Source organism: Microtus ochrogaster, chromosome 2 (genome assembly GCF_000317375.1).
Source record: "Microtus ochrogaster isolate Prairie Vole_2 chromosome 2, MicOch1.0, whole genome shotgun sequence".
NCBI classification, from domain to species: Eukaryota; Metazoa; Chordata; class Mammalia; order Rodentia; family Cricetidae; genus Microtus; species Microtus ochrogaster.
The window spans coordinates 31,627,008-31,645,806 of record NC_022010.1 but is presented as its reverse complement, the minus strand read 5'-3'; the positions used below and the strand labels follow the sequence as shown (position 1 = coordinate 31,645,806).

Genomic DNA, 18,799 nt, shown 5'->3' with positions numbered 1-18,799 from the left:
CTGCTGTTCTAAGGAGTCATTAACTGCCCATAGCTCACAATCTAGGACTGGGGACTCCATCTATGGTGTCATGTTAACCAGTAGCATCAACACTCAGGTTTTGTTTAGGCTCTTGTTGATGTATAAAATGCACATAATTAAATAATTAAGTTACTCTATATATACTTTGGAATTTCCATAGACCGCCACAACTGTTGTCTTCCATATGATGACTACTGGTAAATTCCCCTTAAAGACATGAGTCAGATAGCAAATTAAACAGTAGGAGCACAGTTTGCATTCATCTGAAAAGTTTATTATAAATGAACCTACTCCTTCATTCTGAATCCAGAAATACAGATATTACATCTGGGGATGGGCAATAAGCTAGGGAGCTGTGGTGAGTCCGGAGGGTTGGTTCAAAGATGAGCTTACTGATTTTCGGAGCGCTACAGGGAACTACTCCCAGTCACACCGTTTACTATGGAACTCGGATAACAAAGCTCAGGCCCTAGAGTCACTTCCGAAAATGTGCCTCACTTTGTAGGCACATCTCTGAAGAGGAACAGGTTTAAATAATATTTTTTAGATATTTTTATGTCTATGTGTGTTTTGCCTACATGCATGCCTGTGAAGCATGTGGAGAGAGGATAAAGTCACGAGAGGGTGTGTGATCCCTTGGAACTGGAATTATGGATGGTTGTGGGCTACCATGCAGGTGCTGGGAATCGAACTTGGGCCTTCTGGGTACCTAGGTAAAGAATCTGTCACATACCTGTTACAGTGTTCTTAGGCACTTAGGCATCTCTCCAACTCAAGATTTTTTTTTTAAGACAGAAGAAAAAGACCACTGTTTAATATTGCTAATTACATATATTCTCATCACCCAGAGAGGATCCCAGACATACAGAAAATGGTGTCACCTCACTTGGACTTAAAAATGGCACCACACCTCAAATGATTAATATACAAATACAGATCTGACTATGGACATGAGAAGTCAGGAAGGCCAGCTTTGCCAAGAATAGGTGTGGGAGGAAGTGTTATTAAATATTTAACAGCACTGATGTACAATAGGTGTGTTTGTGCCAAATGCATAAAGTCCTTGCCCCAAGGAGTTGTGTCAGCTACAAGGCTGGTTCATCTGGAAATGCTCGCTATGGTCCTTCATTAGGTAAACAGTCCATCCCAGACCTCAGCAGGCTATCATTTCCCTAAGTTTTCTTAGCACTAAGACGTTACACCGAAACATTTGTGTAAGCATTTTGTATACTTGTGTCCATATTAATCATTTCCAAAGTTTCCCTTTTTCTTGCCTCGCCCATTGTTGAGCATCCTTCTTTCTGAGCTCTCCTATGACTGAGTACACAGCACAATCCCACAGCGATGGCATCCCTGATGACACCAGGGAAGAGAAAGTACGTGGGAAAGGTTTGAGTTTGTGATTCTGCATAAGAAACTGCCAGATGATTTGGGGCAGTGTTGTATGTGGGAGCCAGGTAAAGCAGGAAGGAACATGCGCCCAAAAACATTAGGTAATTGGATTTGACATGTGATAAGCTGATACCAGCTATATCCAGGGTGCAGCAGGAGCAGACATGGAAAACATGATGCTGCCTTTGACAGAAAAATATTTTACATTTATCACTTACATAAATCTGCACAGGCCTTGAAGAGCCAATAAAAGCTGTTCTTAAGCAAGCAGCAGGTGACAACAGCCCAGATGACAAGGGGTTTGGAGAAGGGGAATTCTTATAAGAAAAACAAATGCAAAATTAGACACTAACAGCTCTGTGAACATTATCAATAAATGGATCATTATAGAAAGCCATAGCTGGTCAAATGCAGAGGAATATTGATTGTGGGGCGGCCAGCCCCAGCTGATACTTTCATAACACAACCTCTACACCTCAGTTATAACGGAAGAGGGGGCGGAGCGACTGTAAGAGCCGGAGGACTGGGCAGCCTGCTGGGAGATAATGTCTTCTAGTTATGACAGAGAAGCCACACCCACGAGATCGCAACAATATGGCCACATAATCCACATAAGGGCAACACTGGTAGACATGAAATCTGGCAAGGCCCTCCTCCTAGATGGAGAATTACAGGTACATAATGGCTACTGACATGTGAGAGTTATTCTTCTTCAGGGAAAAGTCCTGATGGGCTATAGTCCCCAAAGGTCTTAAGCCTATGTATATACCAGGGATATTAAATAAGCTGAATAGGCGTGTGTGTGTGTGTATGTATATATATTTGTATAACAATAATAATTATAGAAGAAGTCATTGATTCAAGAAAGAATGAGCTGGGTGGTGGTGGCGCACGCCTTTAATCCCAGCACTCGGGAGGCAGAGGCATGCGGATCTCTGTGAGTTCGAGACCAGCCTGGTCTACAAGAGCTAGTTCCAGGACAGGCTCCAAAACCACAGAGAAACCCTGTCTCGAAAAAAACCAAAAAAAAGAAAGAAAGAAAGAAAGAAAGAAAGAAAGAAAGAAAGAATGAATGAGGGGGTGCATCATGGAAGGAGTTGGATGAATGAAAATGATATAAACATAGTACTTTTATAAAATTCTCAAAAAACTAAAAATTAAATTTAAAAAGGAGAAACATTCATACATTCATCCACTCATTGATTGATATTCATTCATTCATTCATTCATTCATTCACTCATTCGATGTGTGGATTCTGTCTCCAAAGGCTTCGAGTACCCGTGGAAAATGGTGATACCAACTGGATGTCTTTAGAGCCTGATGTCTGGAGACAGCAGGGGTCATGAACTATCTGGGGCAGGGGGAGAGAGTAAAGGATGGTTTGAGCAAAACATGATGCTTGAGACTGGCCTTGAACACGGGTCAGAGGAGAACAAGGACCAGAGAAGAAGGATGCCTTTGTGAAGACGACAGGAAGGACATCAGGGAAGGGAGCAGCTGGACCAACACTGAGAGAAGGGGTTAGGATAGAAACCCTTCCTCTGGGGCTGGAGAGATGGCTCAGAGGTTAAGGACACTGACTGTTCTTCCAGGGGTCCTGAGCACACTGTGAGAAACCTGCACAGATATCTGGTGATTGAATAATAACTCAGCTCCACTCAAAACAGCTAAAGGACTGGAGAGATGGCCCAGTCCCAAGGGGTTAGTCCTAAGCACACGCACATGTGAGCCATACTAAATGGGCTCCATGGGTTGTTCATGTGTGTAGGAATAATTACAGAAAAATGTCATGCACTTGAGAGGGTGAGGAGGGGCATGGGAGGAGCTGAAGGGGAGAAGGAAGGATGAAAAGCATGTATTGATACACAGTACCCATGTATGAGACTTAAAATATAAGTTTAAATTAAAAAATATAAGTTTAAATTAAAAAATAATGTCTCTTGAAGAGGTGTTACAAGTCTTATTGACTTTGAAAAATGACCATGACAAACGGCTAAAACAGCTGTTGGTGTCCAGACTTGGCAAGAGCCCATGTTAAAGATCCCAAGGAACTTTAAATAAGAAAAGAGAAAAAAAGTGTACCATTTTCCCAAAATCAAATTATAAAAATTTAGAATATAATTTAATTCAGAATATATTATATATTATCTTACATATATTATATTATAATATTATATATCATTTTGTTTTAATATATAATTTAGAATATAATAATATAAATTATAGTAATTTAGAGGAGTAGTTCTATAGTTTTATGCCTCTTCCAAAACCCATGTTGAACCTTAACTTTGAGGGGCGTGGTAATAAGAGGTGGGGCCTTAGCTAACTCCGGTGGATGTGTCTGTCTTGCCAACCTGCGGGGCTGAGGCTGAGGCCACATGGCAGATCCTGTCTCAATGATAAAGCAAAATGCACAAAGAGAAGTGGGCAGAAGCAGTGGCCCTGAGACCGGATCAATGGTCTCACTCCGGGAATGGTCCATAGAAGAGGCTGCTATTGAAGGAGTAAGTCTCCTCTCTGCCCCCACCACGCTAAGACAACTCCTACTTAGAAACATTGCTTAAACACTAACAAGAGAAATGCTGCCACTCTAGATAAAATTCATGGCCTTTCGTGCTTTATAATTTTATTTCAAACCCCAAGCTACTCCGCAGTCCTATTACACAGCATTTAAACAGATCTTATGAATCAGCCCCATGCAGCAATGTGGTCCATTGAGATTATGATTATAGTGTGGAGGAGACTAAGGGTTTACAGACACTGCGGTTCAGGGAAGGGGCAGGATTCCAGTTGACTGACTAATGTGGATTTTGTGTAGCCCTTTTACACATTAATGCATTTCATGGTGTTTTAAATCCTAAACTTCCACACTGAAGAGAAGTTCGGCTCATCACCATGTAACCCAGTTTGAGCTCCAGCTAGAACAGTGCACTTGCGAACACTTTCCATCTCCCTCTGCACACTCTGTTTGCAAAGACAAGGCCAGCAGCCTGCACTGCTCCGGTGTGGGGGACTAAGATGCTTATGTTAGGACTGTTTATCTCTGTTGCCCAGTGATAGGGAGAAACAGTCACTGTGCTAAGCCCTTCAGATCACACGGGGCTAAAGAACACACAGAGGCACCAGCCTTTGGCACTGTTTAGATGTCCCAGCAACCCCCTCATCTCTCCCACTTTCCTGTGAGACCCCCAGAAGCTCAGGTGTTTGCAATCCATGTCTTGGCTGTTTTGCAGGGCTGATGACCCAACCACACCCGTTCTTCCTCTCCCTTGCTTGGGTCTCTTGTTAAGGTATTTGTTTCTGTAGTGCTTGAAATGTTCAGAAGAACCTTTTAAAGAGACGTAGTCACAAAAAGCATCAATTCCACACACTGATCCTTTCCTTTCTAACTGGGTGATGTCTAGGAAGCTTTCCATTTGCTCTGGGCAAGCGCAGATACAGGTCCATAGCTGCAGATTATCTTACCCTGCTCTGCCAACAAACCTTTCACAATAAAACACTTCATCTATTCCCTCCTGGGGGAGGCAACCATGAATGCGGGTGGGACAGCTACATTATCTTATTTCTATGTCTTTTTTTTTTTTTAAATGGTTCCCTGGCTGCCTGTGACAGAATTTGATCATTTGAAAAGTAAAGACAAAACTGGAAGTTCAGCAGTTAAGAGCATGGGCTGTTGTTGTACAGGATCTGGGTTCAGTTCCAAGTACCCACAAGGTGGCTCACAACCATCTCTTACGCCCTCTTGTGGCCTCCACGGGAACTGCATGCATGTGGTGCACAGACATGTACAAGCACCCCCTCCCCCCACACACACATAAAATAAAATAACTAAATCTTGAGGGGAAAAAGAATGGAAATATGTGCAGGAGAGCTTAGATCACATTATCCATCATGCAACAAATGGAATGGGCAGCGTTTGGTCAGACCCAATTAAGGCATTGATTTCAGAACCATAACAATAGCTCTATACCTACATATTTCCAGAGAGCTACATTATGTGATATACATAAACACACATCCATGCACCATGAGGAAAGTAGCTTAAAAGTGAGCCATGAACGGGAAGTTTTCGGCTTGTACTTGCTCCCAGTCAATCTCGTCAGAAGTGTAAAAATATTTCTCCTTGTTTCTATGCAAATAAGTGATAAATAAATAAAAAAAACCACCGTAGTATCAGCGTTTTGTTCTTCTTTAAAGTACCAGGTAGAAGGGCATCATTCAGTTTGGTTTCTTAAATAAATGAAAATAGAAAACAAAGTCAAAACTTTATTCCCTTAATACATTTGACAATGAGTAAATTTTGCTGACTTGGCAAAGCGGCTTCCTACTGAAGCCACTGGACCAGATAGGCAGGGTGTGGCGGGTGGCGTGGTGGTGACATGGCTTATGACACACGCCACGTGGTTTTCCCCTGGTCTGACAACTTCTGCTCGTCAGCGTGGGAAGCACTGTGGTGGGCGTTGTGGGGGCAGCTCAGAGAAGGAGGCACAGTGGCTGCCGTCACGTCATTAGAGCACGTGACCACAGCCTGAAATGAATGGACACAATCCCAGGAAACACCCTTGTAACAGTGAGTGTTTGTAAAGGGCCTGACCAAACTCTCCATTGTCCCCGGAGATGATACGGACATGCCACCTGGCGTACCCCTCTGTGGGGCGCTGAGATGACAAGGAGAACATAGCTCAGGTGAATACCCCGCGTCAGAAGTGGGGCCAGAACCGACTCAGATGGCAGAATATTTGGGCGAACACACGCCAGGACCCAACTCATATTAGGTTGCACCTATGGACCCAAATTCTACACAAAGCCTAGAGGTAAATTTACCCGATATTGTAGCCCAGGTTTTGATTTAGGTCATGGTCATTGCATGAGGCCAAGTATAGAAATCCATGTATGAAACTAGCCTCAAAATGTCTCGGAGTCAGGGACATTCTGGATCTGAAGTTTTGAATTGGGGATGTTCGACTTGGAGCTGGGTATGGTGGTGCACACCTTTAATCCATGCACTCGGGAGGCAAAGGAAGGTGGATCGCTGTTAGTTTAAGGCCAGCCTGGTCTGCACAGTGAGTTCAGGTAAGCCAGGGCCACATAGTGAGACCCTGTCTTGAAACAAAACAAACAAAACAAACAGCAACAACAACGACAACAACACAAACATTCAGCTTGCCCATCCCCCCAGTCCCCTGAGCAGAGAGGCCACCTATCGTAAGAGCATCCAGAAAATAGCTCATTGCTATGCTTGTCATACTTACCCTGTTTCTTAAAACAAACCTCACACAGCAAGAGATGGGATAAAGCAGTTTATATAAGAAATGCCAAATGCTTATATTGTGTGTATGTGTGTGTGTGTGTGTGTGTGTGTTGAATTGTAGATTTGAAAGAAAATAATAACTCACCTTGGAACCTTTTTTTTTGAGACAGGGTCTTGTTATACAGTCAGCTAGTCTCAAACTTGCAATCCTTCTGCCTCTGCACCTCAAGGACCAGGATTAGAGACAGGCATTACCACATCTGGCTAGGAACTGGATTTTAACTTAAGAATGACAAGTGGTGTCAGTCAACATGCTGGCACACGTGTCTAGTGTAATCTAGGCTCCCCACCCCGAAGTCCTCATCAGAAACAACCAAGAGATACTGGGGCTGTTTCCCCCAACCAGATGGCTCCTTGCTTTTAGAGCATATGAGTGTAAAATCATTGCGGTATTTTAAAATCAAGACATAACTCTTTTGCTTAAAGTTTCTGAGTGAGCAGCCCATTACACCTGGCATGGGACCCACCCTGTCTCCCAGGTGGAGGCTGCTAGGCTCATTTTCAGCCAAAGGCCCATGGGCATGAGTGTCCAGCTCAGCCCACTCCTTATGTTTTCTCTTATTGAGCCCGGTCCGTGGCTGCGGGCTCTGCTGCACAAGCTCTTTCAGATTTGGGGAGCAAATGGCCTTTCTGTCTTTTATGGAGGCAGAGACTCTTGATACCTTGCATACTATGACCCAAACGCCTCATCAAACACCCTAAGGGGCAGTCTCTTTCGGCTCCCGTTTCAGGGAGTTCAGTCCATGGTTTTAAATGACCAAATGTTGAATGGATGCCACTGAAGGACAGAAGATGCAGTCCCTGTTTAAGTATAATCTCCGTTTCCAAAGCGTTTACACACAGACACCAAGTTAAAAGCCTCTCAGCCAAGGAGGTAACTGGCATAGAGGGGATGAAAGATATCAGAGGAAGAATTCAAGGTGATTACAGAAGATGGATGGGTAGAGCTGGACCTTGTAGCCCACAAAGAGGACAGAGAAGTGGGCAGAAGGACTGTGTGTGTGTGTGTGTGTGTCTGCATCTGTGTGCACTTGCATCTCTGTGTGTGTGTGTGCACATGCCTGCGTCTATATCTGCATCTGTGTGTCTGCATCTGTATGTGTCTGCATCTGTATGTGCCTGCATCTGTATGTGTCTGCATCTGTGTGTGTCCACATCTGTGTGTGTGTGACCGCATCTGTGTGTGTGCCTACATCTGTGTGTGCCTGTATACGTGTGTGTGCCTGCATCCCGTGTGTATCTATATCTGTGTAGGTGCCTGCATCTGTGTGTGTCCACATCTGTGTGTGTGACCGCATCTGTGTGTGCCTGCATCCCGTGTGTATCTATGTCTGTGTATGTGCCTGCATCTGTGTGTGTGTCTATAGCTGTGTGTGTGACTGCATCGGTGTGTGTCTGCATTTGTGTGTGTCTGCATTCCCGTGTGTGTTTGCATCTGTGTGTGTGTTTATCTGTGTGTGTACCTGCCTCTGTGTATGTGCCTGCATCTGTGTGTGTCTACAGTTATGTGTGTGACCGCATCTGTGTGTGTGCCTGTATATGTGTATGTGCCTGCATCAGGATGTGTGTCTCTGCATCTGTGTGTGTCTACATCCCTGTGTGTGTGTCTCTGCATCTGTGTGTGTCTACATCCCTGTGCGTGTCTGCATCCCTGTGTGTGTGTCTCTGCATCTGTGTGTATGTGTGTGTCTGCACCCCTGTGTGTGCCTGCATCTCTGTGTGTGTGTGCATCAGCGTGTGTGTGAGTGTGTATGTGTGTGAGTAGCAATGAGGAGAGGCATTATAAGAACCAGGCTTCTGGATAGAGGCAGAGCACAGGGAGGAGGTCAGGAGCATTCAGTACAATCTGAGCCGACTGCATGTTTGCTGGAGGCAAACTGTATGCCAGCTATTGTAACAGGCAACAGGCACACAACAGTTAACAAGGCCCATACAATCCCTGAATCACCAGCTAGTGGGGGATTGACAGGTAAGACCCATTATTACAATACAGTGAGATAGATGCCATGAGACGGAGCAGCCCAAAGACTGGACCCCCAGCAGAGGGGTCAGGAAGAGGCAGCGCTGCTGCTCAGGTAGCAACTGGGTAGGTGGGGCCTATGCATGTGCCTAACCCTGGTAAATCGAGCATGGGGAGCTGGCATCAGACCCTGGTGAAGCCTGTGTAGACACAAGGAGGCATGTGGGAAAGGGGCTGAGGTTAGTAGACAGATTTGACATTTTTTTAAATTAAATTCTTATTTTAGATACTGACCAGTTTCCCCTCTTTCCTCTCCTCCCATTCCCTCCCCCCCCACCTCCCATCTACCTCCCACTCATTCCTCCTCTGTTTCCCTTCAGAAAGGGTCAGGCCTCTCATGGGAGTCAACACAGCCTGGCATATCAAGTTGAGGCGGGACTAACTCCCTCTTCATCAAGATTGGGCGAGGCAACCCAGCAAGGAGAATAGGTTCTCAAAAGCCAGCTCAAGTGCCAGGGAAAGGTCCTGGTCCCACTACCGGGAGCCTCACAAACAGACCAAGTTACATGACTGTCACACCCATGCAGAGGGCCTAGGTTGGTTCCACGCAGGCTCCCTAACTATTGGTCCAGAGACCTTGAGCTCACATGAGCTCAGGTCAGCTCTCTATGGGCTCCTCCATTATGACCTCGACTCCCTATGGCTTGTACAATCTCTCTCTCTCTCTCTCTCTCTCTCTCTCTCTCTCTCTCTCTCTCATTTCTCTCTTTTTGTTTTTTTTTAAAGATTTATTTATTTATTTATTATGTACACAGTGTTTGGCCTCCATGTATGCCTGCATGCCAGAAGAGGGCACCAGATCTCATTACAGATGGTTGTGAGCCACCATGTGGTTGCTGGGAATTGAACTCAGGACCTCTGGAAGAGCAGTCGGTGCTCTTAACCTCTGAGCCATCTCTCCAGCCCTCTTTTTGGTTTTTTGAGACAGGTTTCTCTGTGTAGCTTCGGAGCCTGTCCTGGAACTTGCTCTGTAGACCCGGCTGGCCTCGAACACACAGAGATCTGCCTGCCTCTGCCTCCCGAGTGCTGGGATTAAAGGCATGCACCACCACCGCCTGACCTCCTCCCTCTCTTTGACAGGACTCCCAGAGTTCCATCCGGTGCTCGAGTGTGGATCTTAGCAGCCGCCTCCATCAGTTATGGGATGAATGCTCTCTGATGACAATTAGGGCAGTCAGTTCAGGCCCCCTCTCCACTATTGCTAGGAATCTCAGCTGGGGTCATCCTTGTGGGTTTTTGAGAGTTTCCCTGGCACCAGATTTCTCGGAGAAAACAGATATTTCTTATACTTCTTGTTGGGTTTGAACTTTATCTAATAGAGTTCCCCCTAAGATCCTAAGTTCCCCCTAAGTTCCATTCTAAGATCCCCCAAAGAATCACTAAGAAATAAAGCAGACTTGTTTTTAGATAGGTAACTACTTGCAGGTGAGATGGCCCCAGAGGCAAAATAGCTAAGAACAAAAAAAGTAACGCAGGAGCTAGGCCCTTGAAGGCTTCTTTCCCGTTATGATGTAAGGGCTAAACTGGAAGTTTGTGAATGAACGAGCAAATGAATGAAGGGAGAATGAGCGAAGTGAAGCACTCCACCGTGAAGCACAGGACGGGAGATGCGAGGAGGCTTTAGGGGGAGACGCAAGCTGGCTTCGGGAACAAGGGAGTGGCTAGGAGCGCTGGTGGAACACGCGTGTTCTCAGATCACACTTCTCAGTAGACAAAGTCTCAGCATCCAACAACAGAGGCCAGGGGAACACAGTGGAAAAGGGAACACGCTGCAGTCCAGAGTCCCACCCTAGCCCCAGTTTTGCCATTTACCAACTGTAGAAGACACCTTCACCCTCCCACCCTCATGCCCCACCCCTTTATTATGTCTGTCGTTTCCGTGTAAGTGCATAGCAACACACACTAGGAAGAGGTGCCTCAAGTGGTGTGTGTTTCTGTTTGCGGGTGACCTATAGGTATTGTGCTAGGATGGACAGTCAAAAATACTTCTACATCACCCACCGTGGGGGAGGAGCTGGTGCCAGGCACAGGGCAGTGGAGCCATAGTTGAACTGAGAAGAATGTAGAAACCAGATAGACTATGTGCTCAGACTTTGGCCAGGTGACTCTAACTTGCCTTGGTACCAAGGAGGCAGGGGTGGGCAGAGTCTGTCTCCTAGTGCTGTACCCATAGGAGGAACTCTATGCAGAAATAGGCAGGAGCAAGCTGGGTCTAGTGGCACAGACCTGTCAGCCCAGCTGCTCGGAAGACTAAGACAAGGATTACAGATTCAAGGCAGGCTTGGCCTACAGTGATGTCAAGGGCAGACTGATCAACTTAGTAGATCTTGTCTCAAAATACAAAGCAAAATGAGGCTGGGTGAAAGGGTCTTCCAGATCTTTCAGAGGACCCCAGCTCAGTTCCCAGCACCTATATCAGGGGCTTACAACCTCCTGTAACCCCAACTCCAGAGGAGCTGACACCCTCTCTGGCCTCCATTGTCATCTGCCTGCATGCACACACACACACACACTCACGTACACATATGCATACACATATGCATGCACGCACATGAACGTATGCACACACACACAGACACACACATACGCATACACACATGCATGCACACATGCCCACACACATACAAAGAAAAAATAAAAATCTTTTTAAAAAGTTATAAAGAGGGCTGGAGATACAGCTCAGTGGTAGGGTACTTGCCCAGAGCATGCATGAGGCGCTATGTTCAAATCTTAGAATTACAAACACCGATTACCAAAACAACAACAACAACAAACCCACCAACCAAACAGCACACGGCCAGAGAGAAGCCCTAGCAGCCTATGAGGCAGCTGGAAGCACACACTGGCAGCCGAGGACACTGTAAGAACCACAGCCCGGCTCCTCAGGCTTCAGTGACCATTTCACACTTTACCTTGCCAAAGCAGCTTTGTCAACTAAATGTCACATAAATGCCAAAAAGGGAAATATAGTCCATAAAGTCCAGGGGAAGAGGCTTTGCCCATCCATTAGGGCCAGGTGACCGCACGGCAGGGCGAGGACCATGGCTGCAGGCCCAGGGTTCTCTAAGCCTCTGTGGAGTGGAGGCTGTGCCGGGGACACTGGGAGAAAGCGGAACAATGGCACCAACCAACCAACGAAAGCAGAGACGAGGAAGAACAGGTGACAGTAGAAGAAATAACTGAGAACACCCCCCCCCCCCAAAAAAAACTGACCCGATTGCTGTGGGTTTCAGGAAAACAAGGCCATTCCGAGCACTTGGTTCCTGGCCCAGTGTTCCATTGCTGTGAAGAGACACTCGGACTACAGAAACGCGGATAAAGGAAGTTATTTAATTGGGGCTGGCTTTCCGTGCCAAAGGCTTACTCCACTGTCACGGTGCGGAGCATGGCGGGCAGACACTGTGTTGGAGGAGTAGCCCGAGACTTCTACATCCACATCTGCATGCGGCGGGAAGAGAGAAGAGCCTGGCTTGGGTTCTTGAAACCTCAAAGCCCAACTCCCACTTTCTCCAACAAGGTCAAAGCTTCTAATCCTTTCGAATAGGGCCACTCCCTAACTATTCAAACACGTGAGCCTACAGGGGTCGTTCTTATTCAAACCACCACGGTCACCACTGGGAAATCATGGTGAGTCTGGGTCCAGAGATGGGTTTACCTTAGACATCCAAATGCTGCCCCTTCCAGCAGTTTTTCATCTTATCCCTTCCTTCTTTCGCCAACACATCCAAAGGCTCATACCTTCTGGAGCCTGCTAACCTTAGTCTTCTCATCTCCCACCAAAAGAGCAAACACCAGAGAAACAGACATCAAAGTAACAGCTCCACAAAAAGTACCTCTTTGGTGGTGGTGGTGGTGGTGTGTATGTGTGTGTGTGTGTGGTGTGTGCTGTGTATATGTGTGTGTATGTGATAGTATGTGTAGGTGGTGTGTATGTATGTGTGTATGGTGGTATGGGTGTGTCTGTGTGTGTATGGTGGTGTGTGTCTGTGTGTGTGGTGTGTGCTGTGTATATGTGTGTGTATGTGGTGGTATGTGTAGGTGGTGTGTATGTATGTGTGTGTGTATGGTGGTATGGGTGTGTGTGTGTGTGTGTGGTGTGTGTCTGTGTGTGTAGGTGGTTGTGTGTGTGTGTCTAGGTGGTATGTGTGTATATGTGTGTGTATGTGAGTGCAGGTGGTGTGTGTCTATGGTGGTATATATGTATATGTGTATTGTGGTGGTGTGTGTCTGTGTGTGTGGTGTGTGCTGTGTATATGTGTGTGTATGTGGTGGTATGTGTAGGTGGTGGGCATGTATGTGTGTGTATGGTGGTATAGGTGTGTCTGTGTGTGTGTGGTGGTGTGTGTCTGTGTGTGTAGGTGGTATGTGTATCTAGGTGGTATGTGTATATGTGTGTATGTGTGTGTGTGTAGGTGGTATGTGTGTATATGTGTGTAGGTGGTGTGTGTGTATGGTGGTATATATGTATATGTATTGTGGTGGTGTGTGTTTGCGTGTGTAGGTGGTATGTGTATGGTGGTATGTGTGTGTATGTGTGTGTGTGGTGTGTGTGTGTCTGTGTATGTGTGCGTGTATGGGGGGGTTGTTGTAAGAACTCGGACTTGGATTTGATTCCCAGCACTACGCTTTGTCTCACAACTACTCATAAGTCGGTCCCAGGGGATCTGGAGCAGCCCCCTTCTGTTCTCCATAGTCACCAGGCACAAGAGCGATGCAGACATACATGAAGGCAAAACACTCATACACAAAAAATAAAAACCAAAGAAATGTAACTTTATTGTGTGACCTAGTGCTCCGAGCTCCCCAAATCATTTTCCAGTTCATTGCCTAAATCAGTATGAAGCGTCAGCTACTAGGGAAGTCGGTATAATCTTTATGAAATAACATTGAGCTGAATTATTCTCTCATTTTCTAACATAACACAGCTAGCCCTCGGCATTATCACTAATTTTTTAAACATGCGAAGTAAATAAAACAATGAACGAGAACAAAAATGGCAGCTCCAGCTTCCCTAGAAATTCCAATGAAATACTAAAATCAAGTCATGCAAATAATTCAAACTGTAGAGCTCACTTAGCTCGGGTGGGTGAGCAGTTAGGCTTCCCCTTGGCAGGTGGCTTCCGCTCTCTACACATCCGTAACAAACTCACTGTAGAACATCAAAGGCCAACATCAGGATCCCTCATCAAGACCGAGATTCACGTTTCTCCGGTCACCTACTACATTTTCTCCACTCCATTGTTGAATTTAGCCCGTGACTACAAGCAGTCGCAGGCTCTGCTGCAGGGTTGGAATTTGAAGCATGCACGGAGAACGCGCTGCTGTTGATTTCTGGTGCACACCAAACGTTAGCTCCACTCAACAATCCAATCTTGGGCATGAAACGCTACACAGAATTCTCAGGGTTGCAAGCGGAGCAGTGCCACAAACCCATGGGTGCTAACAAGTCCAAACGGCACAGCTGTCTGTCCCCACAGATCCTGGAAGGACTCACAACCAATCAGATCAAAGGAAAAAGACACGGAGCTCTGAAAAGCAAAGACAATTTGAACTCCTCTAGAAGAGAGTTGAAACGTGGTTCTGACCCTTTAGGGCCCTGCTTCTTTGGTACTCTCCGCCCTCAAAAGTGCTCCAGATTAGTTTCAATTTGATTGTCTACATTACGTAATTTTTGTCTATTTCATTTTTTAACAGGAAAGCATGAATTCAAACAATTCCTACCTGGGAATATGGATGGTCTCTTTCTAGGGCGCCTCAGGTGAACAGGTTCCAAGTTTTTGATGTTTCTTTGAAGTTTTCCTTTATTGTGACTGCCGATGGGGAGCTCAGGTGGCAGGCTGCTCCGTCTTAACGATTTAAGCTCATTTGGAGATGAATTTAACTTGTTCTTCGTTCTGGAATATAAATTGCTGTCATCAACGGCCATCGTAGTAGATTCATTGGAGAGTCGGAACAAAACTCCCCGAAGCCAAGCCCAGCGGCAGCCAGAGCCACCTCCAGCCCTGGCTCCCCAGTTTGCAGATTCTCATACTTGGCCCTACACTTGTTTGGGAAGCTTAGCAAGTTGGTGGGCGTGGGCTTGACCAGGTGTAGAATTACTAAGTAGCTCCTCCCTCTACAGTTAATAGCACAGGGATGGGGCTGGAGGGGCAGGGGTGTCTCCAGAATAAATCCTTAGGTGCTGGAGACTAGGGAATCAGAGCAGATGTGACACACAGGCTGTGCTCTGGTGAAGGACAGTGAAAGTGCTATCGAATGTGAGGTTTCTGTTTCATTGGTGTCCTTCTGTAACAGCCAACACGAGCCAGAGTAAGAATAAATGCCCATGCAAGCTGCAAGTCTATTATAATCTCCCAGGATTTCCACAACACACTTTTTTTTTTTTTACTAGTTTGGGGAAGTATTTTTACACTTCTATCTTTGCGACTCAAACTACACACTCCAACACATCCTCCTTGATTCATATTTGGCCGGCGGCCAACTTGAAGCTGGCTTGAAGAGGGAGATGAGAGATCGGCAGCCGTGACCAGGAAGGAACCGGTTGTGGGCGTGTGCGGTCAGCCTGCAGTGCCGGGAAGCCTGGATTGCCCTGACCCACCCTTCCATCCTGTGTTCCACCTGGCAGATGGCTTCTCCAGAAGTCCAGGAAGCCCGGCTGGAGAGCCAGAGGTCTAGAAAACAGGCTTCAACCCCAGCACTGATGGCGGCCTCCATTCAGCAGACCACAGGCACATGCTGATTTTGCTGGGTGCTGCCCAACTTCCCACTAAAATGCTCCTAGGGGTCGGGAGTCTGAGAAAATCCAGCTTCTTAGCCAGGCCCTAGAGCTGTGTCCATCAGCAAAATCTACGTGCATGCATACCTGTTTGTGCACACGCAGATACACAGCCAAACCACATGAACACACACACACACACACACACACACACACACACACACACACACAGAGACACACACACCTCTACCTCACATGCTGTTCTGGTTGCATGCAGTGTGAGTCAAAAGATGAAGTAATTGATCAACTGATCTCTCTGTCTCTGTCTCTCTCTCTCCCCATCTGAGCTGTGTGTGTCAGGGATCAGTAGACACAAGGATCACAAAGGATCTGATGATTCAGAAATCCCTGCTCACACTGGTTTCTCGAATACCAAGTAGGGTGTATCACTAGTTAGAAGTTGGCGGTTGGATTTCTTTACCTCACCCAGGACACACCACCACTCTGATGGAGGTTTTATTCATTCTCCGCCGTTCTCCTCCTGCCCCTTTTGGAAACAGGTCTTCAAACTGTGACAAGTTTTGTGAAGGGAAACGTATTTTCTCCAAGTTCACCCAGCTTAGAGTTGCCGTTTTGACCTAGCAACTGGATTTGTGAGATCATTATTTTGTTAACCAATGCTGAAAGTTGCCTGCGTGGTATCCCACCTAGGACTTAGAACTCTTTTGGCAAACTGAAACGTAGCCTGAGCCTCAAGGGCTGGGGTTATGGCTCGGTGGCAGAGTACTTGCCTGGCATGCCTGAAGTCCTGGCTGCATACCAGTACTGCTGGCGCGGAGGGCCAGGGAAGGAGCAAGCATCTTCAGATCTTAACATGGTGGTTTGGTAAGAGAAAACACAGATCCCACATCCCGAACACCAAGAAGAATGTTTCATTTCTAAGTGTGTAGTGAAATCTTGGCGCACAAAGGCTTGCAAATTAACACGGAAACAAGGTAACACACAGGCTCAGGATGTTCTGACAGGTTCTCTGCAACTCGGTATTTCTGTGAGGCTAAATGTGAAGGGATGTGGGGATGAAATCAGAGTCTAAGGAAAGCGGAGTCTTTCACACGTGCATCAAGGGATGCTTGTGTGCGCACATCACTTGCCTTCATCCTTAAGATGCAGATGCTCGGTATACAGGCATCTGGACCACATTCCAAGGGTCCCTGTGTCCTTACTGACTGAGTGTTTAACACTAGCCATGCCCTGGACTAAGCCTTCGGCGTGTACTGGCTTTTCACTGATTCCTCCCAATGACATGTTTTACAGATGGGCACCCCGAGACACAGAATCTAACATCCCAGAGCTGCAGGAGAAGATCTGGAGTTCTTCAAAATCACATGACTAAGCGGGGCAGTAGTGGTGCACACCTTTAATCCCAGCACAGGGCAGAGAGAGGCAGGTGAATCTCTATGAGTTTGAGGCCAACCTGATCTACAAGTGCTAAGTCCAGAACAGGCTCCAAAGCTACAGAAAAACCCTGTCTTGAAAAACCAAAAACCAAACCAAACCAAACAAACAACTCCCCACCCCCCACGACTATGCTCACATGCTGCGCTGTTAGTGCACCTGACACCAATGCTCTCTACGGTTTCTTGGGACAGTTCTTGGTTCAAAGCAGAGTCTCACAACTGCAGGCCTGAGGCAGGACTTGCTCAGCTGACTAAGCTGCTCTCAGAGCCAAAGAAGTCAAGTGAGGAAAGTCAATGTAGACTTGAGACTGTTACTGGTGTGTGTCGGAAAATATTTTCCATGCCAGCAATAGTTCTGTGAAAAAAAAAAGTGTTCACATTAAAATAAAATTATGTTTTCCCAAGACTGAAATTATCAGACACAATAATAATTAAAGCAAAAGAGGCAAGATGGAGAGACGGCTCTGTGGCTAAGGTGCTTGTTGCTCTTGCAGGGCGCCCCGGTTTGGATCTCGGCACCAGCATGGAGGCTCCCAACCCCGGTTGCACAGGATCTGATGCCTGCTTCTGACCTTCATAGGCCCCAGGCGTGCACATGGTGCACACAGAGACAAGCAGGTAAGGCGCTCATATATAAAATAAAACAAAGATATCTACAACCTGGTCTACAAGAGCTAGTTCCAGGACAGGCTCCAAAGCCACAGAGAAACCCTGTCTCGAAAAACCAAAAAAACAAAACAAAACAAAACAAAAACAAAAACAAAAAACAAAGATATCTAATAAAAGAAAAAAAGCCATGTTTTGGGGTGGGGGCATGAGGAAGGTTGGAGGGGATGGAGATAGAGGAAAATGATGTAAATATAGCACAGATATGAGATTTAAAAATGGATTTAATTTAAAAAGGAATTATTAAAGTCCTAACAAAAGTGCTATTCTATTCCTGCGGTATCCCAGATGGCCCGATTCTTAGAAAATTTAAAGAATGGGGGAGAGGGATATAAGGACTCATAGTACACCACACACAACTTCCTTCCTGCCCGTCACTTCCCCTGAAAGTGATACAGACAGACAAGAATCTTAATCAAGACGATTTCTTAAGGGGGAAGTAGCTACATCTTGAAATTGCTATCATTAAAGTTTTAGAGCATTGCGAATGAAAATGCTTTTATTTATTCAAAACTGAAATTAAATCTGTGAACATACACACACACAGAGTAGTCCTTTTGAAATATTTAAATTGTATGCTATGAAAGGCACTCGGCTAAAGAAAATTTAGTTTGTTTTATTTAAATGCAAATATTCCCCAGTTAGGATACTAAGTCTGACTTTTCCTTTTATACAAGAGGCAAAAGTGAAATTTTACCTTTCTTTTTCTTTGTTTTCTAGCGTTGGAAGCAGGACCAGTACCTTACGCTTTCTAGACAAGCTGTGCCCAGAAGAAACCACTGATTCGTTTATTTTTGCAGGCGGCTAACAGAATGAAGGTGTTAGGCACCAGGCTGAAGGAAACCCTAGTAATTATAAATTACTAATTGTAATTATAAGTAATTATAGATAAACTTATCTATAAAGTATAAAATTGGATATTTTCATTATAATAACCATTGTATTTTAAGTGGCTCCATAATTCTATAAATCAAACAGACAGATCTTTTTTTTTATTAAATTTATTTATTTATTAAAGATTTCTGTCTCTTCCCCTCCTCCCATTTCCCTCTCCCTCCCCTAATCAAGTCCCCCTCCCTCGTCAGCCCAAAGAGCAATCAGGGTTCCCTGCCCTGTGGGAAGTCCAAGGAACCCCACCTCCATCCAGGTCTAGTAAGGTGAGCATCCAAACTGCCTAGGCTCCCACAAAGCCAGTGCGTGCAGTAGGATCAAAAAC

General features: G+C 45.8%; 1 protein-coding gene across 6 annotated transcripts in view; it reads right to left on the bottom strand.

The window, feature by feature from the left end:
- Fry (FRY microtubule binding protein) overlaps positions 1–18,799 on the bottom strand; it is a 382,290-nt gene that overhangs the window by 277,130 nt on the left and 86,361 nt on the right. For 3 of the 6 annotated variants that reach the window (XM_026785180.1, XM_026785187.1, XM_026785196.1), the window contains exon 1: positions 14,467–14,701. In XM_026785180.1, the coding sequence (XP_026640981.1) occupies positions 14,467–14,671 (205 nt within the window). In that variant the 5' untranslated portion in view covers positions 14,672–14,701. Of the gene's footprint in view, positions 1–14,466; positions 14,703–18,799 lie in introns of those variants that run through there. The other 3 variants (XM_026785214.1, XM_026785202.1, XM_026785178.1) reach the window with 3 other exon arrangements.